Source organism: Stegostoma tigrinum, chromosome 40 (genome assembly GCF_030684315.1).
Source record: "Stegostoma tigrinum isolate sSteTig4 chromosome 40, sSteTig4.hap1, whole genome shotgun sequence".
Classification (NCBI taxonomy): Eukaryota; Metazoa; Chordata; class Chondrichthyes; order Orectolobiformes; family Stegostomatidae; genus Stegostoma; species Stegostoma tigrinum.
Window position 1 is genome coordinate 17620134 of NC_081393.1, and position 27742 is coordinate 17647875.

At 49.4% G+C, this 27742-nt stretch overlaps 1 protein-coding gene across 2 annotated transcripts; it reads right to left on the reverse strand.

Annotated features, from left to right (window-relative positions):
• sftpbb (surfactant protein Bb) lies at nt 1–27414 on the reverse strand. Of its 2 annotated transcripts, none has more exons than XM_059641054.1 (11): nt 27280–27414; nt 16863–16996; nt 13308–13382; nt 11679–11804; nt 11131–11268; nt 9787–9876; nt 6584–6767; nt 4609–4742; nt 1401–1478; nt 1034–1097; nt 1–634 (listed from the first exon to the last, which is right to left on the reverse strand). In XM_059641054.1, the coding sequence occupies exons 1-10, from the start codon at nt 27320–27322 to the stop codon at nt 1074–1076; spliced, it is 1026 nt and encodes a 341-aa protein (XP_059497037.1). In that variant the 5' UTR covers nt 27323–27414; the 3' UTR covers nt 1–634; nt 1034–1073. The 2 variants fall into 2 exon arrangements, with proteins under 2 accessions (XP_059497037.1, XP_059497036.1); XM_059641053.1 differs by having other exon boundaries at nt 9787–9879.
• Nucleotides 27415–27742: the final 328 nt, after the last annotated feature.

Genomic DNA, 27742 nt, shown 5'->3' on the forward strand with positions numbered 1-27742 from the left:
TATGTTAGTAAAAAAGAAAGTTTATTAAGCAAGCGAAGCACATTTTTAAAGTCCGTTTGGCTAACTTGCAATCAGCTCCAGAGGACAAGGGAAGGAAAATTTAATGGGAGGTGTTACTGGGTGAATTCATGTTAACATTGATCTGTCCACTCTTTCTTTCTCTGAGAAGGCTAGCTTTTCTTTCCCCACGTTGAATCAGTAAAGTCGTGTTGGTCCTAACGCTGCCGTTGCCTTGGTGATGTTTTGCCACAAGTCATCGACAGCTGAGATTGGAAAAAGAAGACTTGAACGACAGTGCCTTGTCAGACCTGAGATCAACTTTGGAATTGTGGCGAGACAGTGAACTGTTTCGGAATTGCGTGCAGTGTTACGGAAGTGAACAGGGTTTTAGCTGAATGTGTTAATATTTCCACACACATTCCCAACACGTGCAACAGCCAAATGGTTTGAAACGTTTGGACTTGAAGCATTGAATGTTTTTCCTTTCTCCACCAATGCTCAGACTTGCCGAGTGTCTCCAGCATTCAGTGAGTGTGTGCTGACCCTGAATTAAATTTCTAAGCAGTGCAAGAGGAATTTTGTTTTCGGCAGGGGTTGGCCTTTGTTTGTCTTGCTCCTCTCACCGTTTGACAGCCTGAAAAAAAAACAGGAAATATTAATGAGCTCTTCATATTCCTGAAATATAGAACTAGCAATAACACAATGTCTGTTAATCTGGTGTGAAACTGATTTGTTCTGTAGTTCCTGAAGTTCGACATTGACTAACCATTGATCTCTAATTCCGAGATTACCATCTTCCTTTTTCAATCTTAACTTCCTACTTGTGCCTTTCATTAAATGGCAAGGTGCAAATTAAAAACGTGAGAATTTGTTTAAAAGTGGAACCACTGGTAGCTACAAGCTGCTTCGCCCTCCTCCTCCCCTCCCGTCCAGCCCACTCCCCTTATTCCTCCCTCCTGAACTGTGCATAACACACTGTCTATGAATCTTTACTCATTGCCCTCTTCTGTACAAATGGGGAAGTCATGCTTACTTTATACAGGTTGGAGGATTCTGTCGAAGCGTGCATCCACTTATCTTGTGCAGATGTGCAGAGCCTGTCCATAAATACAGGAAGTACAGAATGAGCACACGCCTATACAACTGAAAGCTGAACCGCAAAAGCATCCTCTTTACCTCAGCAATCACAAGAGTCCCCCTAATGGCAGCGCCCCTCCCTCTGGGCCAGGAGACATTGGTTTGATATCTGGCCAAGAGGACATTCTGGCCTGGTATTTGGAACAGCAGCGCACAGGAGGTGGCCATTGGCCCACTGAGTCTGTGCCTGCTCTTTGTGCATGACCAGATCTCCTTCTGTCTGACGCACACCACGGGGTGAATTCTGACCTTGAGATACTCACCCCGCACAGATCAAAATCCTCTGGATACTCTGAAATGTTGGCAAGCACAGGTGTGTGGACGTAGACAAATTCTTCGCACTGTGGGACACCAATCAAATAAAAAAAGCCAGCCAGTTACCTTCCAGTATAAATAAGGGATTCTTATTAGCGTAATGTTCTTCATGTCTACCATTTACACAATAGTGATCAAACAAAACAAGGGGAAAAACTCAAAGGATTAGACTATGCCGAAGAGACCCTTTGGCCCATCAAGTCTGTGCCGACAAAAATGACATTCTCCTCTATCCCACTCGCCTGCAACCTTGGATATTATGACATTCAAAGTGCTCATCCAAGTGCTTTATAAAGGTTGCGGTTTCCTGCCTCAGTTACTCTCCCATGCAGTGTATTCCAGAGGCCCATCACCCTTTGGGTGAAAATTTCCTCAAATCCTCCTTCTCTCAGTGTCCTGTCTTTTACCTTAAAAACGATGCCCCTGCCCTCCCCACACACACATTGTTACTGAGCCTTCACGTTGGGGGAAAAGCTGCTTTCTCCCCACCTCTTTCAGGTGTTTCCCTCACCTACTTTGTTCCAAAACGACCCGAGATTGTCCAGCCTCTGTTTGTCACTAAGCTGCTCCATCCCGGTGAATCTCCTCTGCAGCCCCGCCTGTGCAATCACAACCTTCCTATTGGGTGCCTCGGATGGACCAGCACTCGACGTGCGACCTACCTAAAGAGCGTAATCTTTCTGCCCTTAAGTCCCTGGCATGACTGACCTAGGTAAATGTTGCTTTAACCACCCCGACCCAAGATCCTTTGAATTTCAGTATCATGTCATTTGAGCAATCCCTTGTTTGTTCTTCCAAAGCGCATCAGCTCACACACCTATTCAAGGTTCACTTGGAGCTGCCAGTGACGTGACTGTCTATACCTTCCTTTAACCTAAGGCCTTCCTCACTCACAATCACCTGGCCTATTCTGGTGTCACCTGCAAGCTTATCATCCCCCTACATATACGTACAAAACAATACAGCTATCATGAGCAAAAGGGATTCAGCACTGAACTGTGTGGTACGACATCGGACACTCCTCCAGTCCCACAATCTTTCCCCAGCCCTCTCTGCCTTCTCCCACTAAGCCAGTTTTGGATCAGACTGCCAAGCTACCCTGGATCTCAAGAGCTTTTCCTTTCTTTATCAGTCTGTTATGTAGCACTTTGTCAGTGGCTTTCCTGGAAGCTATACAAACGACACCAACTGTATTTGCATCATGCTGGGGCTAGCATTGACTGGATTTTCCACATAAACAGTGGCAACAAGAGCAGGTCAGAGGCTGGGAATCCTGCAGCGAGTAACTCCCCTCCTGACTCCCTAAAGTTCACCATTGACAAGACACAAGTCAGGAGGGTGATGGAATACCCCCCACTTGCCTCGGATGGCGGCAGCTCCAACAACACTCGAGAAGCTTGACACCATCCAGGGGCAAAGCAACCCCCTGTTCGATTGGCCCCACATCCACAAACATCCCACTCCCTTCCCACCCCACCCCCATGCTCAGTTGTAGCAGTGTGTACCGTCTACAAGATGCCCTGCAGCGACTCACCGAGGCCCCTCAGGCAGCACCTTCCAAACCCACCACCCACTTCCATCCAGAAGGACAAGGGGCAGCAGGTACATGGGAACACCCCCCCCACCCCCGCAAGCTCACCCTCCGAGCCCCTCACCGTCCCCGACTTGGAAATATTGTTCCTTCTGTGTCACTGGGTCCAAACAGACCACATGATGTAGGAGCAGGAGCAGGTCATTAGCCTGCTCCACCAACAAAATCTTGTTTGATCATCCTCAACACCACTTTCCTGCCTTTCCTTCAAAGCTTTAGATTCCTGTCCCCGATTCAAAATCTGTCAATCTCTGCCTTGAAGATAATGAACCGCTTCCTGCAGTACAGAATTCCACAGATTCACAGCCCAGGAGGAATTCCTAGTCCCTGTCTTCAATGAACGACTTATTCTGAGATTACACCCTCTGATCTAAGATTCTCCCACAAGGGGACAAATCCTCTTCACATCTCCCCCTGTCAAGTTCCTCTAAGACAGTAGGAACTGCAGATGCTGGAGAACCTGAGATAACAAAGTGTGAAGCTGGATGAACACAGCAGGCCAAGCAGCATCTCAGGAGCACAAAAGCTGACGTTTCGGGCCTAGACCCTTCATCCCCCTCTCTGATGAAGGGTCTAGGCCTGAAACGTCAGCTTTTGTGCTCCTGAGATGCTGCTTGGCCTGCTGTGTTCATCCAGCTCCACACCTTGTTATCTCAATATTCCAGTTTGCTGATTACCCATTGAATTTGGATGTTAGCTTTTAGGTTCATGGACGACGACTCACAAGTTCCTGTGCTGTGGTTTTCTGCAGCCGTTCTGTTTAACATGTTACTTGGCACACTCTATTCTTCCTGCCAAAGAGCAAAGCTTCAGCATTCTCTCACAACATTCTGCCAGATGCTTGCCCGCTTGCTTCCCCTGTCAGTAGGTGCAGCCTTGAAACAAAGAACCCTAACATGTTCCCAATGCAGTATTTACTACAAAGACTTTAAACTCAGACATCCCTGCCTTATCAACAGCAGTTCAGAATTGGCAATAAATGTGCTTGTGGCCAGTGATACCCATTTCCCAACAATTAATTTTTAAAAATAAGTCCCAACTTTTGAAACTATGAGGCACGTAACTGAGAAGTACCTTTCTGAATGTTTGACTCATTTGAGAAAGGCTTCCTTTACTGCAGTTTCACTTCCTTTTCTCACTTCACTTTCATTCAGTTGTCACAAAACAAAAGGAGTTGCATAACACGCTGGTGTCTGTCCACACCTGCTGCTACCCTCTGCTGAGATTTGCAGAAGGGGCAGCTGTGTGCAGTTTACAACTTGCCCCCATGTTCTTTTTATAGCATCGACGCCCACGCACAACCGGGTGAACAGAATCAAGCATCTCGGTTTGCCTTCATGCTCTTATGGTGATCGGAGTTCATCCGCAATATCAATGAGCCACCAGTGCTCACCAGTAAATCAACCCCCAGCTGCCCTCTTTCACAGAGCTGTCATTTGGAAGGGAAAGACTTTGCGCGGTGGCCCCAGGGTGCTACGCCGAAGTCCCATGTGTGAAATCCTGAGGCGGGTGCTTCGTCTGATCTCCCGTGTCCCTGTTCAGTCCCATGAGTTGCTAGGACTCACCACAAAATTGGAGATATCCAAGAACGGGTTACAGGTTTCCTGCAGCATTAGATGCATTCTGGCGCCTTTGTTCAGAGCTGCCTTGAATTGACGTACGACATTCTCACACATGTAACAGGGCATTACAGGGAGCGCTGTATTGCAAGGAAATGGGAGAGAGTCGATTAAACACCAACAATAAATTGATTCTTTTCCTATTTTAGCCTGAATCTGAGGGGGGGCATCATGCTTATAAACTGAATTGTGCAACTAAACTGCTCTTGCTGTGCTTTGCCAAAATAGGTGCAATTAGTGCAATAGAACGTTATGAAGTGTCACAGACCCTTCGGCCCACCTCATCCATGCTGACCCAGATATCCTAAATTAGTCCAGTCCCATTTGGCCCCTATCCCTCTGCAGTTTTCCTATCCACGTCCCCATCCAGATGCCTTTTAAATGCTGTCTCTGTACCAGCCCCCACCACTTCCTCTGGCAGCTCGTTCCACACACGCACCACCCTCTGTGTGAAAATGTTACCCCTCAGGTCCCTTTTCAATCTTTCCTCTCTCACCTTGAACCTATGCCCCTCTAGTTTTGGACCCTCCTATCCTGGGGTAAAAGACCCTGACTATTCACCCTGTCCATGCCCCTCCTGATATTATAAACCTCTATAAGGTCACCCCCTCAGCCTCCGACGCTCCGGGGAAAACAGCCCCAGCCTCTCCCTGTAGCTCAAACCCTCCAACACCTTGTAAATCTTTTCTGAATCATTTCACAACATCCTTCCTGTAGCAGGGAGACCGGGATTGAACGCAGTATTCCAAAAGTGGCCCTAACCAATGTCCTGTACAGCCGCAACATGACCCTCCCAACTCCCTCTACTCAACGCACTGACCAATAAAGGCGAGCGTACCGAACACCTTCCTCACCGCCCTGTCCACCCGCAACTCCACTTTCAGGGAGCTCTGTACCTGCCCCCCTAGATCTCTTTGCTTGGCAACGCTCCCCAGGGCTGTACCATGTTGGAAAGCCTCCAGTGGCTCCTTTGACCGTTCTGAACCCTGTCTCCAACAACTAGTTTGAAAACTGTTGTGTTCCAAGTGCCTTCAATGGGAAAAAAGTACGATGAGAGGCAGCTCCAATTGAGGCGATCGGAGGTAGAACTGGATAGTTCTGCGATGAACAGACCATAACAGATAGGCCATTCGGCCCCTCGAGGTTGCTATCCCATTCAATAGGATTGTGGCCGAGCCCACTTTCCTCACTTCCACCTCCCTGCCCCTTCTTCCCCATGACTCCCCGACTGATAGATACACGCACAATGATTCTTCCCCCCTCATAGCTGCCTGTGGCAAGGAATTCCAAGACTCTCAGAGAAGGAATTGCTCCTCATCTCTTCGATCGGCATCCTGAGTCTGCACCCTCTGGTTCCAGACTCTCCCAAGAGGGGAAAACCCTGCCAATGTGTTTCAATGAGATCGCCTCTCATTCTCCTAAACTGGAGTGAGTTCGTACATGAACCAGTCTGTGATTTTCTTCCAAAAAAAAAGTGACAGTGCTTCCGAACATCCAGGTTTTAAAATAAATATCTTAAAAGCAATGCAAGGAGGATTGAGATATCTCTGGAAATTGACTCATGAAGATGTCTGTACTGCTGAGTTGAAGATTTGACCTCACTCAAGCACCGATGAAGTCTCTGCTGAGGCCTAAGTGCAAGCACGAAAGGGGTGACAGTCCACCAGTTTACTCAGCTCCTGCTTTTTACTTTAAGCGTTGTGTCGGGTAGACTTCAGCTGCTGACGATGCTTAGACACTGACATGAGGAACACGTTGCAGGCCAGAACGAAGAGCGAAAACATTTTGTCAGCGATAATCCTGCGACGCACGGCTCAGGATTCAAAAACCGAATGTTTGAACATGTACATAGCCGCAGGCTTTGTGTTTAAGCGGGGAGAAAAGAGTCGAGTTTTAACGGGATTCCAGCTGGGATACCTACCCAGCTCCTTTGAATCTGCGGTGGAACAAATGCGAAGAATGTCACACACTGCTCTGGGCTGAACTTCTTTGGACAGCAGATCCACAGCTGTCTCTCCAAACTTTTCCATAAAACCATGACATTTCGTCAAGTATTTGCCCGTCATTCGAGAGCAGACCTTTCTGGGCAATTTGGCGATGGCAGCCTGTACGTTGACAGAACAAAAGTTTAAGAAAAAGCAAAAGAAAACAAAAACCCCAAAACGTTCAAAACAATGTAGATTATTCTGGGCAACAGGGCTTTGTGTTATCGGTTCCCGTTTTGCACATCTGCAAGGAAAAACAGAGAAACCGACCGACATTCTGAAGCCTGTGTGCGTTTTTCTTCAACTAGCAAACGGGTTCGCCAAGCATTTGAGTGCTTAAATGTTTCAGGGACCAATCCCAATGCGCGTGGAGTGAATTCATCTCAGCCGGATGTCTTGCTCGTAACAGATTTAGTAGCTGCATTGGACAAACGCAGAACCCGATGTCCTGAGATAATGGGAACTGCAGATGCTGGAGAATCCAAGATAACAAAGTGTGAAGCTGGATGAACACAGCAGGACAAGCAGCATCTCAGGAGCACAAAAGCTGACGTTTCGAGCCTAGACCCTTCATCAGAGAGGGGGATGGGGAGAGGGAACTGGAATAAATAGGGAGAGAGGGGGAGGCGGACCGAAGATGGATAGAGGAGCATGGCCGAAGGGTCTGTAATAATAATAATAATAATAATAATAACTAATGGGAAGATGGGCTATTAAAGACCCTGTGTTTAAAATGGCTTTCCCTAATGGCCGCGTCTGCCCCCACCCAGCCATTTCCTCACCACACTCCCAGCTCCCCCCACCCCAAGATGTTTTACTCACTCCTCCCCACCCCCGCCAGGCACCTCGCCCTCACCACCTACATAGGGAGCTGGTTCACATGTCCCACAGGAGCAGAAGTAAGCGCTGCGTCTCCTGCAGGTATGTCCTTCCTTAGCTCAAAGGCCAAAAGATCATAAGAAATAGAAAGACAAGCAGGCCATTCGGCCCCGGCATCCTGCTACCCCGTCCGACAGGATCGTGGCCAATCCCACATTCCTCACATCTGCTTTCCTGCCCCCTTTGTTCCCATGATTCCCCGACTGATCAAGAATCTATCGATCTCGGCCTTAAATATACCCAAGGACTCTTCCCCACCCCCACAGCTCTCTGCGGCGAGGATCCCAAAGTCTCACAACCGCCCCCCCCCCCCCCCGCGAGAGAAGAAATTCCTCCCCATTTCAACCTTCAGTTGGTGTCCCCTTTACTCTGAGGCTGTGCCCTCTGGCCCTAGGCTCTCCCGTGAGGGGGAGCATCCTCTCAGCATTGACCCTGTCGATATGTTTCAATGGGATCGCCTCTCATGCTCCTAAACTGCAGAGAGTCAAGAGTCCTGACCTGTTTAGCCTTTTCCCCACAAGACAACCCCTCCATCTCCGGGAAATCGTCCCAGTGAACCTTCTCCGAGCTGCCTCCGATGAAATGATGTCATTCCTAAATTAAGGTCATGGGGATTTCCAAAGCCTTGGTTTCTAGTAAACTAACTGCGGGAAGGCAAGTTGTTTCATTCATGGAAACTCTGTGGATAGGATCCAGGGCTCCTTCGGACTTTGGGTGACCAAAGTAATGGGCTTGCGCAGTGACTGGTGCACACAGACCCTGGGGGTGGCCGAGAGAGTCTAAACGTTGGTGGGGACCAGAGACACAGAAAGGCAACAAGAGTTGGGGGGGTGGGGGGGGGTGTGCAAAATCTGTGCATTGTTGGTGGAGCCTGCCACTCACAAAGATGGAAATTTGCACCCGCAGTTGGAGTGTCCACGTTTTTGGAGCCCCTTGAGTTGGAAACCGCATTTGTGTTCTAACGTTTGAGGGCTGGAGTGGAAATTTGTAGCCCCCTGCTCATGGCAGTTGCAGTACCTGGCGGAGAGACAGCGAGTGCTGATCTCAAACTGGGCTGTCCCGGTCACACTGACCCGGAATTTTTATACCGAGGAGCAGCTTGAGACCCACATTTGCCTGACCTCTCGCCATGCCACGAGAAGCTTTCAGTGCCCACATTAGCGGCACATGTTCATGTATAGTTTTGTCATTTGCTCCCAATCCTCAGGCTCGCCAATTGCCTTATAAGCCTCTTCTTTTGATCTAATGTGATAGTTCTATAAGCCCACAGTTGAATCGCCTCTCTCATTAGGAGTTTGTGCTTGAGGGGAATGTATCTGTTGTCGACCATGTAAATCTTTAAAAGCCTATCAACTGTCAGTCATACTTTCCCAGTCCGTCACAACCAAATTCCCATGCGTAACTTTTGTCACAGGACCCTAGTTTCAGAGTTAACTGTATCATGTTCAGATTTCAAATGTGAACTCAATCATGTTATGATCACTATTTCCCAAAGCCTCCTTTCTTGCCAGGCAAATAAGACTGACTCCCCCCCTACCAAGCCTGTCCCACCATCGACAAGTCAGGAGGGCGATGGAATACCCCCTACTTTCCCCGGATGGGGGTAGCTCCAACAACACTTGAGAAGCTCGACACCATCCAGGGACAGAGCAGCCCCCGCCCCGCTCGATTGGCCCCACATCCACAAACATCCCACTCCCCCCACCCCACCACCGACGCTCAGTCACAGCAGTGTGTACCGTCTACAAGATGCCCTGCAGCGACTCACCGAGGCCCCTCAGACAGCACCTTCCAAACCCACGACCCACTTCCATCCAGAAGGACAAGGGGCAGCAGATACATGGGAACACCCCCCCCCCTCCCCGCAAGCTCACCCTCCGAGCCCCTCACCGTCCCCGACTTGGGAAATATATTGGCCGTTCCTTCAGCGTCGCTGAGTCAGAATCCTGGGACTCCTTCCCTGAGGGCACGGCGTGGGTGTCCCTACAGCAAACCGGACTACAGAGGCTCAAGGAAGAGATTTGAATAATTAGAGATGGACAAAAAATGTTGTCCCAGCCAGGGATGCCCACCTCTTGTAGCAATGAAGAAAAGAGAGACAGGAGAAGGGAATGTGGGTGGGGAAGAACAGATGGAAGTTAAGAGCAGGCCCACAGACAGTGACATGAACTGCCTACCCCCTTTTAGAATCAGGATTGGTAGTTTTGCTGAATCAGTGCGTCAGTATTTTTATTCGTCTTACCTGGAGAGTATAACTCACCTCCGTTTTTCCCTCAGGCAATAATCGTTGCAATTTCTTCATCACAAGGTGACAGGATTCGCACGTGTATCTATGTTTGGGAAGTGGGTCCTGCTTCAACAGGGAGAGATAATGGGACCTGTGACAGTTGATGTATCTACTCCAACCGAGCACTGTCATGAGCTGATGACCGCTAGCTACGAAACGCTAACTTGGCTGTATCTATAGCCTGAGAGAGAGAGATCTCTTGTACACCCGTGCCTTTCCACGTTAGATCACGTGAGTGCCTGTCGTTTGCCTTCCAACCTAGCACGCAGTTAGCGAGGGACTTTATTAAGATTACAATTATATCTGGAGCAGCTGAACAAGAGTGGCAGATGGAATTTAATGCAGGTGGACGCGAGGTGTTGCATTGTGGGAAGACAAACCAGGGCAGGGCCGACACAGTTAATCGCAGGGCCCCTGGGGGAGTGTTGCTGAGCACGGAGACCTAGAGGTTGCTGGCATGTAGGCCCTCGAAAAGTGGAGTCGCTAGACAGAGTAGTGGAGGCAATGTTCGGTATGCTCGCTTTCATTAGTCAGTGCATTGAGTATAGGGAGTTGGGAAGGGCATATTGTGGCTGTACAGGACATTGGTTAGGGCCACTTTTGGAATACTGCGTTCAATTCTGTCTCCCTCCTATAGGAAAGATGTTATTAAAATGGAAAATGGGAAAAAACACTTAAGATTTTGCTGGGACTGGAGGGTTTGAGCTACAGGGAGAGGCTGGGGCTATTTTCCCTGGAGCATCGGAGGCTGAGGGGATAACCTTATAGAGGTTTATAAAAGCAGGAGGGGCATGGAGAGGGTGAATAGTCAGGGTCTTTTCCCCAGGGTAGGGGGAATGCAAAACTAGAGGGGCATAGGTTTAAGGTGAGAGAGGAAAGATTTTAAAAAGGGAGCTGAGGAGCAACTTTTTCACACAGAGGGTGGTGCATGTATGGAACGAGCTGCCAGAGGAAGGGGTGGGGGCTGGTACAGAGACAGCATTTATGGATGGGGACATGGATCGGAAGAGTTTAGAGGGAGATGGGACAAATGCTGGAAAAATGGGACCAGATTAATTTAGGATCCCTGGGTCAGCACGGACGAGTTGGACCGAAGGGCCTGTTTCGGCACTGTGAAGTGGAGGGCGCCTCGCTGCTGCATCAGGAAGAGAGCGTCCGTACTGTACATCCCCTAGCTAGATGCCTGAACTGGACCTGAATGCTGCACCAGACGGCTTTACAGTGACTAATTCGATTAGATAAACAAAAGCAGCCTCACCCTCTGGTTGCTCAACCTCAACCAAATCTGGGATCCACAGCCTCTGCCATCGGGCCTACCTTGAATGGTCTCCAGACTCGATGTGAAATCGGTGAGAAGTTGTCTACACCCAGCTTGGCCACGGCAGTGCCATCATAGAGGGATTCCTTCTGCAGAGACTTGCACAAGCCTAGAGCAGCACACAATGCATCTGGTTCCTGTTAGAAGCCGGGGCAAAGAAAGGCACGAGGGATTAAAACGTGGGAAGGTTACTTTGCACAAAACTGCTCCCTCTCGTCTCCCTTTAGACATCCCATCACTCCTGCGACAGACTGGATCCTGGTTTGGTTTGGTGCGGTTGAGGTAGGGGTGGGCTGTGGGGGGGGGGGGGGGGGGGGGGCGATCTCGCACTCGTTGGCCTCTGGCTTTCCAAGTTAGTTTCGGTTTTGTTCCGTGTGTACACTTGAAATGGGCGAAATTGGCCACTCTCGAAGCACTGCCGTTCCCATCACCTCGTCGCTCCCACGCAACTAATCCCCTCCCATCCCCTCACCATCCCTCCCCATGCCTACATTGAGACCCTGCCACACACACACACACACACACACACACACGCACACAGACTTACCACCTCTTTCTCAAGAAGTTCAATGATGATTTGTAGGTAGGCATCAACAAGGTCATTGCACTTATCAGCAAATTGTTTGATGGGTATCAGATTGCAGCCTTGGTGCAGAGCCTTTTCTACAGCATCCTGTTTCAATGAGCAAACAAAACCAGCTGAAACATCACGACCCCCTTGCAGAATGTGGCATTAAGCAGACCGAACATCCAGACTGTATCCTTTAGGGTGGTCCCTCCCCCCTCACGTCTGCCTTAGGCTCCCCTTTGGCCAGTAAGATGTTGCTCGCGACATGCTTGGGTCTCCGGTCAGACACATCCCACCCTCGAACTGCCCATCTGCTTCGGCCTGTAACGAGGTAAACGCCTGCGCTTCTTCTTGGCATTGTGAGCTGCGATATCAGGTTGAGATAGAGTCAAACCACATGGAAAGCAATGGCCTAGTGGCATTATCGCTGGGCTGTTAATCGAGAGACCCAGACAATGTTCGGGGATGGGGGGGGAGCGACCCAGGTTTGAATCCTGCCACAGCAGACGGTGGAATTTGATTTCGATAAATATCTGGAAATAAGAGCCCAGTGATAACATTGTCGATTGTCGGGGAAAAGCCCATCTGGTTCGCTCATTTCCCTTTAGGGAAGGACACTGCCATCCTTACCTGGTCTGGGCTACATGTGACTCCAGACCCACGCAGTAATGTGGGTGACTCATAACTGCCTTCTGGGCAATTAGGGATGGGCAATAAATGCTGGGCCTGACTGGCGACACCCTCATTTTGTCAATGATTCAAGGGGAATAAAAAGCACCAAAACAGACCCTTTGGCCCAACCAGTCCGTGCCGACCATAGTCCTAAACTCAACTAGCCCCCACCTGCCTGCTCCTTGCCCATATCCCCCGCCAAACCTTTCCTATTCATGTACTGATCCAAATGTCTTCTATACGTTGTAACTGTACCCTGTCCACCACTTCCTCTGGGAGCTCATTTCACAGACAACACCCCACACAACCGTGTGAAACAATCCCCCATTTCATGACTTTTTAAAACCTTTCTCCTCACCTTAAAAATGTGCCCCTTAGTCTTGAAATACCCCACCCCTGGTATCCTGCCATTAACCCTATTCATGCCCTCATGGTTTTACAAACCTCTATAAGGTCACCCCCCCCGCCCAACCTCCTACGCTCCAGGAAAAACGTCCCAGCCTCCCTCCATAACTCAAGCCTCACCCATTCCCAGCAACATCCTGATAAATCAGCCCTCTCCAGCTTAATAGTGCCCTTCCTGTAACTGGGCGACCAGAACTGGACGCAGAGCTCCAGAAGAGGCATCACCAATGTCCCTGTACAACCGTAACATGATGTCTCCAGCTCCTGTACTCAAAGGAGTGAGCAATGAATGAGGATTATATATTAATGAAGAATAGGCCGTCCCAAATTGATGAGACTCTCTGTGGGCTCCCCGCTCCTTCCTTTGAAAGCCAGACACTGGGACAATATTGAGGGAACTCTGAATGGCAATTCATCTACTGTGGTGGCTTTTTCAATGATCTTTGTCCTCCAGTGGGAGATGCTGGTTATTTCACATTAATATATGCCCCATGGTCTTCCCTCGTGGATCGCCTTCATTCTGAGCAGTACCTGCACAGTTTTGTCCTTCACCATGTCAGCCACAACCCCGATGAACCTCTTACACAAGTCGCAGATGTCGTCATTCTGGAAAAGAAAGGAGAAAATAGTTGTTGGAATCCTCGTTTGCGATTAATGTACCTCCCAGTTTCCTTGGCGACCCTGGCCTGTGCAAATGTGACAAAATGCCAGGATAGTTTGGCTCCTTTTCACACACAGATTTGCATTTGAAGGAAAATAAAGAGGCATTTATTTTCAGGAGGGAAATTCATTGCATATTCATTTTCAGGAAGGCCGTGGAGGCTTTGGAGAGGGTGCAGAGAGGTTTCCAGGTCTAGGCCCGAAACGTCAGCTTTTGTGCTCCTGAGATGCTGCTGGGCCTGTTGTGTTCATCCAGCCTCACATTTTATTATCTTGGATTCTCCAGCATCTGCAGTTCCCATTATCACTTTTCCAGGACACTGCCTGCATGAGAGGGTAGGAGCTATAAGGAGAGGCAAGAAAAACTCGGGCTATTTTCTCTGGTGTAGCAGAGGCCGAGGGGAATCTTGAAAGAATTCTGTACAATGATGAGATGTGTAGATAGGGTTGACGGTCCAAATCTTTCTCCTCAGAGCTGAAATGTCTAAAACCAGGGGGCATGCGTTTACAGCAGGAGGGGGAAAGTTTAAAGGAGATGTGAGGGGGCATGGATTTTCATGCAGAAAGTGGTAGGAGTCTGAAATGTGCTGCCAGGGATGGGGCTGAAGGCAGATAAAACAGGGGCATTTAAGCGGCTTTAGATAAACACAAGGAATAGAGGCATATGGACCAAGGGCAGGCAGAAGGGATTCGTGCAATTTGGCATCAGATCTGGCACAACATTGTGGGCTGAAGGGCCTGTTCCTGTGCTGTACAATGTTCTGTGCTCCAGGTACCTGCAAGATAAAGGGATCCTATCTCCTGAGAGTGTTGTTGCTCATTTCCAGTGATGCTCAGATCTAATGACTGTACGCCCACCAATTTGAGGTGATCGGCTCATCTAGATTGTATTTTGATTTCTTCTGGACCTCTTTATGTTTTAATGCTGCTCTTGCATACAGTATTCTGTGGCCTTCTTTAGAGAGAGATGTCAACAGGTTGTAATGAGTACACTCATAGATCCTGTAAAATACGCGAACAGATCTCTCAGTTCCCTTTTCTTGTTTTGTTAAGGCCCTGAGTATCATGAGAGGTCTAACAGTGGACAGATTTTAAGTGTTTATTCTAGGGAACAGTTGTGGTTTGGACTGGAGGGAAGAGTAAACAGGGCCAGTCTTTGACCTTGAGAGGGTGCAAACGGACCTGTTTTACACCTCTTCTCCTGAAATGGTGGATGAATTTCTAAGATGGCCCTTTTCTATTCCTCCCCTTTGTTTTTGCCGTTTCTTTCAGTGCTTTTTTGAAAAAAAACATTTCCTGCGGTCATGGGGGCGAAGTGTGGCAATGACTGGGGCCCCAGTGCGAGCCCGCATGGCAGCCTGTGGGAGGCGGGTACAGACGGGTCTTCGCCCAGCATGGGTGAAAGAGAGCCCGGCACGTGGGGAGAGATTGAGCCTTGGTCAGGAGACCCCAGCATGGCGTGACTGTAAATGTTCAACTTTATTTCTCGACTCCACACAGAGGGGAATCATATTGGTGTTTTTTGTTTTAAACCTTAGTTTTTCTGGCTAAAATATGTCATGATGAGCTTTTCTGAGCATCTCGTATCCATGCACCTGGTGCGTTATGTGACAATATAGTCCCTTTTCACTGTACTCCTGTACTTGAGAATGAAAGACAATAACTCCTAAATCTACATCTAAATCCAAATGGAAACACCGAAAGCCGGTGGAGGCGGTGGGGGGGTGGTGGGGGCGCGTGGTGGTGTGGAAGAGGGAGAGAGAGAAAGTCAGTGTAGGTACGTGTTGGGGGGACAGGTGGGAAGGGACAGGCCTTGAGGCCGTTCAGTTCTGCATTCTTGCTTCTAGATGCTCAGGGCCTTAACAAAACAAGAAAAGGGAACTGAGAGATCTGTTCAGAGATAATGGGAACTGCAGATGCTGGAGAATTCCAAGATAATAAAATGTGAGGCTGGATGAACACAGCAGGCCAAGCAGCATCTCAGGAGCACAAAAGCTGATGTTTCGGGCCTAGACCCTTCATCAGAGAGGGTCTAGGCCCGAAACGTCAGCTTTTGTGCTCCTGAGATGCTGCTTGGCCTGCTGTGTTCATCCAGCCTCACATTTTATTATCTGAGAGATCTGTTCGTGTATTTTACAGGATCTATGAGTGTACTCATTACAACCTGTTGACATCTCTCTCTAAAGAAGGCCACAGAATACTGTATGCAAGAGCAGGATTAAAACAAAGAGGTCCAGAAGAAATCAAAATACAATCTAGATGAGCTGATCACCTCAGTTGAGACGGAGTGTTCAACTAGTACAGTCATTCGATCTGAGCATCACTGGAAATGTCATTATTACTGAGAGAGAGAGAGACACCAACTTACAGCTTTAGCACGGCCAATCCACCCTAACCTGCACATCCCTGGGCACTATGGGTAATTTAACACGGCCAATCCACCCTAACCTGCACATCCCTGGGCACTATGGGTAATTTAGCACGGCCAATCCACCCTAACCTGCACATCCCTGGGCACTATGGGTAATTTATCATGGCCAATCCACCCTAACCTGCACATCCCTGGGCACTATGGGTAATTTAGCACGGCCAATCCACCCTAACCTGCACATCCCTGGGCACTATGGGTAATTTAGCACGGCCAATCCACTCTAACCTGCACATCCCTGGGCACTATGGGTAATTTAGCACGGCCAATCCACTCTAACCTGCACATCCCTGGGCACTATGGGTAATTTAGCACGGCCAATCCACTCTAACCTGCACATCCCTGGGCACTATGGGTAATTTAGCACGGCCAATCCACCCTAACCCGCACATCCCTGGGCACTATGGGTAATTTAGCACGGCCAACCCACCCTGACCTGCACATCCCTGGGCACTATGGGTAATTTAGCACGGCCAACCCACCCTAACCTGCACATCCCTGGGCACTATGGGTAATTTAGCACGGCCAACCCACCCTGACCTGCACATCCCTGGGCACTATGGGTAATTTAGCATGGCCAACGCACCCTAACCTGTACATCCCTGGGCACTATGGGTAATTTAGCATGGCCAATCCACCCTAACCTGCACATCCCTGGGCACTATGGGTAATTTAGCACGGCCAATCCACCCTAACCCACACATCCCTGGGCACTATGGGTAATTTAGCACGGCCAATCCACCCTAACCTGCACATCCTTGGGCACTATGGGTAATTTAGCACGGCCAACCCACCCTGACCTGCACATCCCTGGGCACTATGGGTAATTTAGCACGGCCAACCCACCCTAACCTGCACATCCCTGGGCACTATGGGTAATTTAACTGAAAACTCTATTTTCTCCTTCACAGATGCTGCCAGACACGCTCAGCTTTTCCAGCAACTTTGTTTTTGTTCTCAATATACAGCATCCGCGGTTCTTTTCGTTTTGAACTTACAGCTTTAGGCTGGCTCCATGTGGTCTTCACACAGTGATGCAGTGCTTTACACTTCACAGCCGACCTCAGGTCTTGGCACTGGTTTATCGCTGTCCCGACGCACGTCCTGTTGTACCGATCGGAACTGGCCAACACTGAGGGGCATCACGAAACACAAAATCAGATCGCTGTTAGTCCTCCCACAAAAAAGGAGTTCAAATTTCAAGTCTCAGCTCAGCGAAAGATCAGATTTTTGCTCTTGGTAGGACATCAGCTTCCACCTCCTTGGCTTGCGGATGTCACTCGCAGTTGGGCAGGTGCGGTGGCTCAGTGATTAGCACTGCTGCCTCACGGCGCCAGGGACACGGGTTCGATCACAGCCTCAGGGCAACTGTGTGGAGTTTGCACGTTCTCCCCCCCCCGCCCCCACCATGTCTGCGTGAGTTTCCTCGCACAGTCCAAAGATGTGCGGGTTAGGGTGGATTGGCTGTGCTAAATTACCCATAGTGCCCAGGGATGTGCAGGTTAGGGTGGATTGGCCGTGCTAAATTACCCATAGTGCCCAGGGATGTGCGGGTTAGGGTGGATTGGCCGTGCTAAATTACCCATAGTGCCCAGGGATGTGCAGGTTAGGGTGGATTGGCCGTGCTAAATTACCCATAGTGCCCAGGGATGTGCGGGTTAGGGTGGATTGGCCGTGCTAAATTACCCATAGTGCCCAGGGATGTGCAGGTTAGGGTGGATTGGCCGTGCTAAATTACCCATAGTGCCCAGGGATGTGCGGGTTAGGGTGGATTGGCTGTGCTAAATTACCCATAGTGCCCAGGGATGTGCAGGTTAGGGTGGATTGGCCGTGCTAAATTACCCATAGTGCCCAGGGATGTGCGGGTTAGGGTGGATTGGCCGTGCTAAATTACCCATAGTGCCCAGGGATGTGCAGGTTAGGGTGGATTGGCTGTGCTAAATTACCCATAGTGCCCAGGGATGTGCAGGTTAGGGTGGATTGGCTGTGCTAAATTACCCATAGTGCCCAGGGATGTGCAGGTTAGGGTGGATTGGCCGTGCTAAATTACCCATAGTGCCCAGGGATGTGCGGGTTAGGGTGGATTGGCTGTGCTAAATTACCCATAGTGCCCAGGGATGTGCAGGTTAGGGTGGATTGGCCGTGCTAAATTACCCATAGTGCCCAGGGATGTGCGGGTTAGGGTGGATTGGCCGTGATAAATTACCCATAGTGCCCAGGGATGTGCAGGTTAGGGTGGATTGGCCGTGCTAAATTACCCATAGTGCCCAGGGATGTGCGGGTTAGGGTGGATTGGCCGTGCTAAATTACCCATAGTGCCCAGGGATGTGCAGGTTAGGGTGGGTTGGCTGTGCTAAATTACCCATAGTGCCCAGGGATGTGCAGGTTAGGGTGGGTTGGCCGTGCTAAATTACCCATAGTGCCCAGGGATGTGCAGGTTAGGGTGGGTTGGCCGTGCTAAATTACCCATAGTGCCCAGGGATGTGCAGGTTAGGGTGGGTTGGCCGTGCTAAATTACCCATAGTGCCCAGGGATGTGCGGGTTAGGGTGCGTTGGCCGTGCTAAATTACCCATAGTGCCCCGGGATGTGCAGGTTAGGGTGAATTGGCCGTGGTAAATTACCCATAGTGCCCAGGGATGTGCGGGTTAGGGTGGATTGGCTGTGCTAAATTACCCATAGTGCCCAGGGATGTGCAGGTTAGGGTGGGTTGGCCGTGCTAAATTACCCATAGTGCCCCGGGATGTGCAGGTTAGGGTGAATTGGCCGTGGTAAATTACCCATAGTGCCCAGGGATGTGCGAGTTAGGGTGGATTGCCTGTGTTAAATTACGCCGATCCAGATCCTTTATCTAAACCAGTCGCCTATTTTCCAAGGATCTGTGTCCCTCTGCTCCCTGCCCAGTCATGTATCTGTCTAAATACATCTTAAATGATGCTATCATGCCCGCCTCTAACACCTCCGCTGGCCACACGTTCCAGGCACCCACCACCCTCTGCGTTAAGAACTTTCCACGCATATCTCCCTTAAACCTTTCCCCTCTCACCCTGAAATCATGACCCCTCTCTGGGAAAAAGCTTCTTGCTATCCATCCTGTCTATACATCTCATGATTTTGTAGACCTCAATCCGGTCCCCCCTCCATCTCCGTCTTTCTAATGTAAATAATCCTAATCTACTCTTCCTCTCTTCTTAGCTAGTGCCCTCCAGACCAGGCAACATCCTGGCGAACCTCCTCTGTACCCTCTCCAAAGCATCCACATCCTTTTGGTAATGTGGCGACCAGAACTGTACGCAGTACTCCAAATGTGGCCGAACCAAAGTCCTATACAACTGTAACATGACCTGCCAACTCTTGTACTCAATACCCCGTCCGATGAATGAAAGCATGCCGTGTGACTTCTCGACCACCCTAGTGACCTGCGTTGCCACCTTCAGGGTACAATGGACCTGAACACCCAGATCTCTCTGTGCGTCAATTTTCCCCAGGACATTTCCATTTACTGTGTAGTTTGCTCTTGAATTGGATCTTCCAAAATGCATCACCTCACATTTGCCTGGATTGAACTCCATCTGCCATTTCTCCACCCAATTCTCCTATCTATCTATATTCTGCTGCATTCCCCGACAGTCCCCTTCACTATCTGCTACTCCACCAATCTTAGTGTCATCTGTAAACTTGCTAATCAGACCATCTATGCCTTCCTTTATTTACACCACAAACAACAGTGGTCCCAACACGATCCCTGTGGAACACCACTGGTCACAGTTCTCCATTTTGAGAAACTCCCTTCCACTACAACTCTCTGTCTCCTGTTTCCCAGCCAGTTCTCTATCCATCTAGCTAGTCCACCCTGGACCCCATGCCACTTCACCTTCTCCATCAGCCTACCATGGAGAGCCTTATCAAACGCCTTACTGAAGTCCATGTATATGACATCTACAGTCCTTCCCTCATCTATTAACTTTGTCATGCCCTCAAATAATTAAATCAATTCGGTAAGACATAACCTTCCCCACACAAAACCACTTTGTCTATCACTTATAAGGCCATTTTCTTCCAAATGGGAATATATCCTATCCCTCAGTATCTTCTCCAGCAGCTTCCCCACCACTGACGTCAGGCTCACCGGTCGATAATTACCTGGATTATCCCTGCTACCTTTCTTAAACAAGGGGACAACATTAGCAAGTCTCCAGTCCTCTGGGACCTCACCCGTGCTCGAGGATGCTGCAAAGATATCTGTTAAGGTCCTAGCTGTTTCCTCTCTTGCTTCCCTCACTTACTTGGGATAGATCCCATCCGGACCTGGGGACTTGTCCACCCAATGTCTTTTAGAATACCCATCACGTACCCCTCTCCTTATGCCAACTTGACGTAGAATAATCAAATATCTATCCCTAACCTCAACATCCGTAATGTCCCTCTCCTCAGTGATTACCGAAACAAAGTGCTCATTAAGAATCTCACTCATTTTCTCTGACTCCTCACAGAACCTCCCTCCTTCGTCCTTGAGTGGGTCAAACCTTTCTCTAGTTACCCTCTTGCTCCTTATGTGTGAATAAAAGTCTTTGGGATTTTCCTTAACCCTGTTTGCTAACGATATTTCATGACCCCTTTTAGCCTTCTCAATTCCTCGTTTCAGATTTGTCCTACTTTCCCAATACAGTTACAACATATAAAAGACATTTGGATAAGTACAATGAATAGGGAACATTTTCCTGGGGGATATGGGCCAGGAGCAGGCAAGTGGGGACTGTTTTAGTTTGGGATTATGGTCGGCACAGGCTGGTTGGGCTGAAGGGCCTGTTTCTGCACTGTGTGCCTTTATAAATGTGAATTCCTGATTGTCTCTGGCAAAGTGTGTTTTTAATTGATTACAGAACTGAGCCATTCCTGCACGGCATTGCGTGTCAAGGAAACGTTGCATGGATCTTCCTGGTTCATTGATTCTCGGGTCAACTCAGCCACAGCTGCTGACGGGGGGACCAAAACCAATTCTGGGACAGATTTTCTACGGAGAGATTTAATGATCTCTCTGTTTCTCTCTCTCTCTCTCTGTGTTTTGCCTGAGTTTAACTGTTTGAATGCAACTGCCCTTGAAGCAAGCCAGCGACCCAAAATTAATTAAAGACGAGAGGTTGAATGCTCAGTCCCACTTCAGAGGAGCAGAGTACAAAAGGATTAAGGGCTGTCTTTCAGTGACCGATCAAAGGAAGCCCCCGGGAACCCCTGAGGCAGAGGGAAACTGCAGAGAGAGATAAACAGGGTCATTTCCTCCAGCATAACTACCTGAGCCCCTGAGTCACCCTGTTTCTCAGCTCGAGTTTGGCTGCTGTGCGTCGCTGATCGTTGGCTGTGAAGCACTTAACGTTTGGAGATCACGACCCAAAATGGAAACAGCAGTAGGAGAAGTCCAGGATAGCAAGGCGTAGAGCTGGATGAACACAGCAGGCCAGGCAGAATCAGAGGGGCAGGAAGAAGGGTCTAGGCCTGAAACATCAGCTTTCCTGCTCCTCTGATGCTGCTTGGCCTGCTGTGTTCATCCAGCTCCACACCTTGTTAACTCTGATTCTCCAGCATCGGCAGTTCCTACTGTCTCTAAGAGAAGTCAATCTGATCGCGGCTGACCATCCAAATCAGTCCCCCATTCCCCCACTTTATCTCTTCAATCCCTTTATTCCTAAAGACGTGATCTAACTCCTTCTTGCCCGTATAAGATAATAAAGTGTGAAGCTGGATGAACACAGCAGGCCGAACAGCATCTTAGGAGCACAAAAGCTGACGTTTTGGGCCTAGACCCTACCCGAAACATCAGCTTTTGTGCTCCTAAGATGCTGCTCGGCCTGCTCTGTTCATCCAGCTACACACCTTGAATCTCAGATTCTCCAGCATCTACAGTTCCCATTATCTCTGATCTCTCCTTCTTGCCTGTAACCACTTTTTGTGGCAGAGAATTCCACAGGCTCCCCCCCACCCACCACATTTCATCTCAGTCCTCTCCTTAGATTGTGACCCCCTGGTTCTGGACTCCAAACCCCCCCCCCCCCACCTCCTCAGACATGGGGAGCATCCTTAAACCTGTATAGCCCCTGTTGAATTTGACAAGTTCTTTAAGACCCCCAACCCCCTCATTCCCCTAAACTCCAGTGACCATAATCCTAACTTGATCCGGGCTCTCTCCATCCGTCGGTCCCAGGAATCAGGTTGGGGAACCCTTTGCTGCATTCCCTCCCATCGCCAGAGCCCCTTCCCCTCAGATAAGGAGACCACTGCACCTCCCAGACACACAATACTCCACGGTGCGGTGTCTCCCTGTCCAATTCCAGAGAGACATCCCCGCTCCTGTACTCCAATCCTTTCTTTTGACTCTTCCTTCCCTGAGTTTGACGGGACAGATCTCGGGCACTAATTGCGTCCAGCCCTGACATGAACGTTCTAGTCATGAGATTGCCTGAGGCAAGGACTATTTCTGTAAAAGTATTTGTCACAATGACAACATACAGTGTGTAAATAGCAGCCACACCATAATCAGGCCAAACCTGAACTTGGTAAGATTAGATTTTGCAGTTGGATTAAAAAAATTAGGGAGTGTCAAAAGTGGTCTGTTTGTAAGTAGGGTTGGAGGAAAGCAATTATTGTCGAATCGCAGGGCCACTCAGCCCACTCTGACCCTCTGGAGAGCAACCTATCCTCCTCTATAACCCTGCATTTCCCCACACATCCGTGGACACTACGGAGCTATTTAGCACGGTCAATCCACTCTAGCCTGCACATCTTTGGACTATAGAAGGAAGTCCCCCAGCATCCCCACAGACATGGGGGTGAAACATGCAAACTCCGCACAAACAGACAGTAACCCCAGGGATAGAATCAAACCCAGGTCCCTGTGGCTGTGAGGCAGCAGTGCTGACCACTGAATCCTTGTTGTAACGATGGATTTAATAAGAAAATAGGACACAGCAGTGGGAAATGCGTGAGACCTTGCTGCCAATTGTTAACTGCTCTCCCAACTTTGCTCCAATAGAATTCTTTAGGCTTCTGGACATCACATGACTATTCGATCGGGGTTTGGCATGGTCACCTAGCCACAAGGAAGGGTCCAGACCCGAAACGTCAGCTTTCCTGTGCCTATGACGTTGCCTGGCCTGCTGCGTTCATCCAGCTCCACACCTAGTGTGAGCACTTTATTATCTTCTTCCTGGGATGTGTGGGGGTGGGGATGGGGCGTCGTGAACACTTCACTCCCCTTGAAATGACTCTATGTGGCATCTCACGGCCCTGGGACTGGAGTCATGTGTCGGCCAGACCGGGAAAGGACAGCAGGTTTCTTTGCCTAGAGGACGTTATGAATCCTGTTGAATTTTAGGAGCAGTTTAGTCGTTTTGTGCTTGTTACTATCTGGGCTGGCAACTTTAATCTGAATTTGGTGCGACTGTGCAAAACCATTGGTCTAGCAACAGCCTCTGATACAGCTGCCAGATGCTCTTGGGCGAATCCTAGGCTGGTGGGGGGGGGGGGGGGGCAAGAATTCACACGGAAAGGTGGAACAATTTTTTAAATTCTGGCATGCAAGGCCCTGAAAGGAGATGTACCTCATCACCCTGGTTTGAAAGGCCAGCGAGCTTTGGGTCACTGAGGGCAGGTTTTCCCTCACTCAGCTGTAGCTGAAAACTGGAATGGGACAATGAAACCTTTCCCGATTTGCTTTGGACTATAATGCGATCCTTAAGTCATGCCACCGCTTTTGTTTCCTCAATCCATTGATATGACGATGCCAGCAACTGTTGCCAAGCTATTGTTGCTAAGGGAATCACTGCTGGTGAGTGTACGAAACACTTTAGCACAACTGAGGCAGTTAGCTCACAGTATTGAACTTACAAACAGAAGGAAAGTTTACCAGCGGAGTTAGTGAGATTTCTGGAAGACCAGGTACAAGGGGGAGGTGACAGAGTAGTGATATTATCGCTGGACCTTTAACCCCCAGTAACATTCGGGGGGACCCAGGGCCGAATCCTGCCCGATAGTGGAATTTGAATTCAATAAAAACCTGGAATTAAGATGTTTTTAACTGAAGTTGTTTAACGGTGACCATAAATCCGTTGTCGATCGTTTGGGGAAAACCCCATCTGGTTCACTAATGTCCTTTAGGAAAGGGTTTGCCATCCCTACCTGGTCTGGGCCTACATGTGACTCCTGACCCATAGCAATTGACTCTTAACTGCCCTCTGGGCAATAAATGCTGGGCCTAGCCAGAGATGCCCTCATCCTGTGAACAAATAAAAATGGTTTGCAGCAAGACTGAGCCAATTTGGTACGCATCATCTCAGTTTTGCTCTGTTTTTTTAAATACTAAAGGATAAAGGTTCATCAACATGGGAGTCCATCAATGATTTCTGTTGTTGGATTAAGTGACTGCCAGGAAGCCAATAGGACTGAACGCTGTCGCCTAGAAACTCTGGGTCAGAAGTAGAAAGCTTTCCCTCCTCATGGAGATCTTCAATCAATGCCCGAGTGGGTTGAAGAACATTGAGGAGTGAGGGGATCTTCTAGAAACCTATCAAACTCTAACAGGGACTGGACAGGGTAAACACAGGAAGTATGTTCCTGATGACCGCGGAGTCATGGCCTAAGGATCTGGGATAGGACTGAGATGGGGAGTGACACGGCACGGAAACAGACCCTTCGGCCCAAATCGCAAACTCAACTAGTCCCCACCTGCCTGCTCCTGGCCCATATCCCCCAAAACCTTTCCTATTCGTGTATTTATGCAAATGTCTTTTATATGTTGTTACTCTACCCATATCCACCACTTCCTCTGGACGTTCATTCCACACACGGATCACTCACTGCATAAAAAAGTTACTCCTTGGGTCTTTTTTAAAATCTTACACCTCTTGTCTTAAAAATAAGTTTTGAAAACCCCCCACCCTAGCAAAAAAATCACCTGCCATTCACCTTCTATATACCCCTCATTACTGTATGAACCTCCGTAAGGTCACCCCTCATCCTCCTATGCTCCAGTGAAAAAAGTCCCAGCTCTCCCAGTATCTCAAACCCCTCCATTCCCAGCTACATCCTGGTAAATCTCTTCCGAACCCTCTCCAGCTTCATAATACCCTCCCTATAACAGAACTGGAGACAGAGCTCCCAGAAGAGGCCTCACCAACGTCCCTGTACAACCTCAACATGACGTCCCCGACTCCTTTACTCAAAGGTCTGAGCGATGAAGTCTGAACACAATCTTAACCCCCCTGTCTACACGTGACGCAAACTTCAAAGAATCATGTACCTGAACCTCTCGGGTCTGTCCACGCTACAGCACTACCCAGGGCCCCACCATTAATTGTACAAATCCTGCCCCTGTTTGTTTTACCAAAATGCAATCCCTCGCATTTATCCAGATTAAAATGTCCTCACCCAGAGAGTGGGGGGGAGCCTGTGGGATTCTCTACCACAGAAAGTGGTCGGGGGAAAAGCACTGAATGCTTTCAGGAAGGATTTGGCTAAAGGGATCCGAGGGTGAAAGTTGGGGTGAGGGAGCCGAGTGGGATGATCAGTCCATGATCACAGCGAATGGGTACAGTAGGCTTGAAGGGCCGAGTGGCCCACTCACGCTCCTAGTTTCTGTGATCCGATGGAGAAACATGCCTCTGTCCCCAATCAGGCTCTTAAACAGCGCCGAGAAAAATGTTCAGCAGCGATATTGCGCTCGAAACAGGATGTTAATGTGCACGTTAGACTGTGATTGATAATGCCTCATGGCAGATGGGATGCAACCCATCACCCGCCAATCAGCTGCGTTGGAGCTGGCATGTGTGGGTGTGGTGGTTGGCGGTGATTCTCAGCCCATCACGAACCCTGATGCTGGGTTTCCGGCCGCCACCAGAGGCAGCTGGCCGATGAAAGGCCTCAGGGTCCCAAGGGCCATCAGCTGAGACCCAGCTTTGGCAGGTTCTGTTGGTGAGGGCACATTTATTTTTGTTGGCTCGGCACAGGGTACAGGTGGGTTTGCAGGCAAGGCTGGGAGGTTGTTTTTGCCCGCCCAGCCAAGCGTCTAATGGCCTCCTCGCTGGGAGGAAGCCAGTCCCTGGGAAATTGTTGGCTTTGAGGCATTATGTGGGCACACAATTGTGAGGGTTTTACTTGGCGATCAGCCCAGAAGATCCAGAAAACACCTCAACCAGAATCTAACTTGCAAGCTGATGAGAAAGGGGTTAAGCATCTTGCTAAAGCCAATTCACCCAGTTATTTCTCCTTTGCCACCTTTCTGAGAGGCAAGAATTTGATCCTGAGTTCATCCCTCCAGAGCCATAGTGGTCTACGGGACAGACAGAGGCCCTTCAGCCCATCCAGCCTGTGCCAACTGCCTCGATATTCCAATCCCAGTCTTCCAGCGCTTGGCCCCACAACATGGTGAGTGCCCATCTACATCCTTCTTCAACGGGACAGGGGTTCCTGCCCCTCCCACCCTTACAGGCAGTGAGTTCCAGATTCCCCACTAGCCCTCTGGGGAGAAAACATTTTTCCTCATGTCCCCCTCTAAACCTCCTGGCCCTTCCCCTAAATCCATGACCCCACTGTTCAGGCTTGAATACCCCCCATGGAGGGGAAAAGTTCCTTCCTGTCTACCCTATCAATACCCCTCACTGTTTTATCCATCTCAATCACACCCCCTTCCTCTCAATCTCCTGCTCTAAGGAAAACATCCCCCCAGTTTGTCCCAATCCCTCTTCAAGAACTGAAACTCGCCAGCTCCCCACAAGGCAACATCCTGGTAAATCTCCCTCTGCCCCCTCTCCCAGTGCTGTCACATCCCTCCTAGAATGTGGATTCCAGAACTTGTACACAATACTCTCTCTGGATATAAAACCGGTGTTTTATACACAGTTCCCAGACAAAGCTCCCTGCTCCTAAACTCTACACCTCGGTTAATGAAGGTAAGTATCCCATAATCCTTCTGAACCACTCTCTAGCCCTGTCCCACTACCTTAAGGGACTGTGGCACATGCACAACAAGATCCCTCTGATCCCTGGTGCTCCCCAGGGTCCTAGCATCCGTCATGTATTCCCCCCACCTTGTTTGTCCTGCCCAAATGCATCATCTCACGCTTATACTGAATTCTATGTGCCACAGAGCCGTCCATCTCTACCCTCCTGTAACCGAAGGCTGTCCTCCTCCCTGTTTACCATCCGGCCAACTTTGGTGTTGTCTGCAACCTCACTGATAATACTCTCGTACATTCAAGTCGAAATCACTCACATAAAGCACAAAGGTTGACCTCTGCAGGACCCGAGTAATCAGAAAAACATGCCTCAAACATTGCATTCTGCTTCCTGCCAGCTCTGCAACTGGAATGCTCTGAGGTAAAGCAATAACATTGCTGAAGAGAAAGAGTTTTCACCAGGAGCCTTACCCGGAGAGAAGCAGAAGAGGAGGAGGAACTCAAACACAGCCATCGCCACTTTCAGACTGTCAGAGCCACACCGACTCTCACTGCTATATAGCAGGGGCTAGCCCCGAGCGCAGGCTTCACTGGCCAATGGCAGGAGGGGGAGCTCAGTAACAGAGGGAAAGGTGGGCCCCTCGGGAGCCCTGCCCTCTGTTCGTCACGGCCGCCCATTACCGTGCCAGGCAGATACCTCCCCCCCCCCCCACCACACACACATATACACACACACACACACACACACACACACACTAACAGACACACACTCTCACACATACACACACACACACGCACACACTCTCACATACACACACACACACTCACACACACACACGCACACATACACACACACACTCTCACACATACACACATACACACACGCACACACACACACACAGACACACACTCTCACACATACACACACAGACAC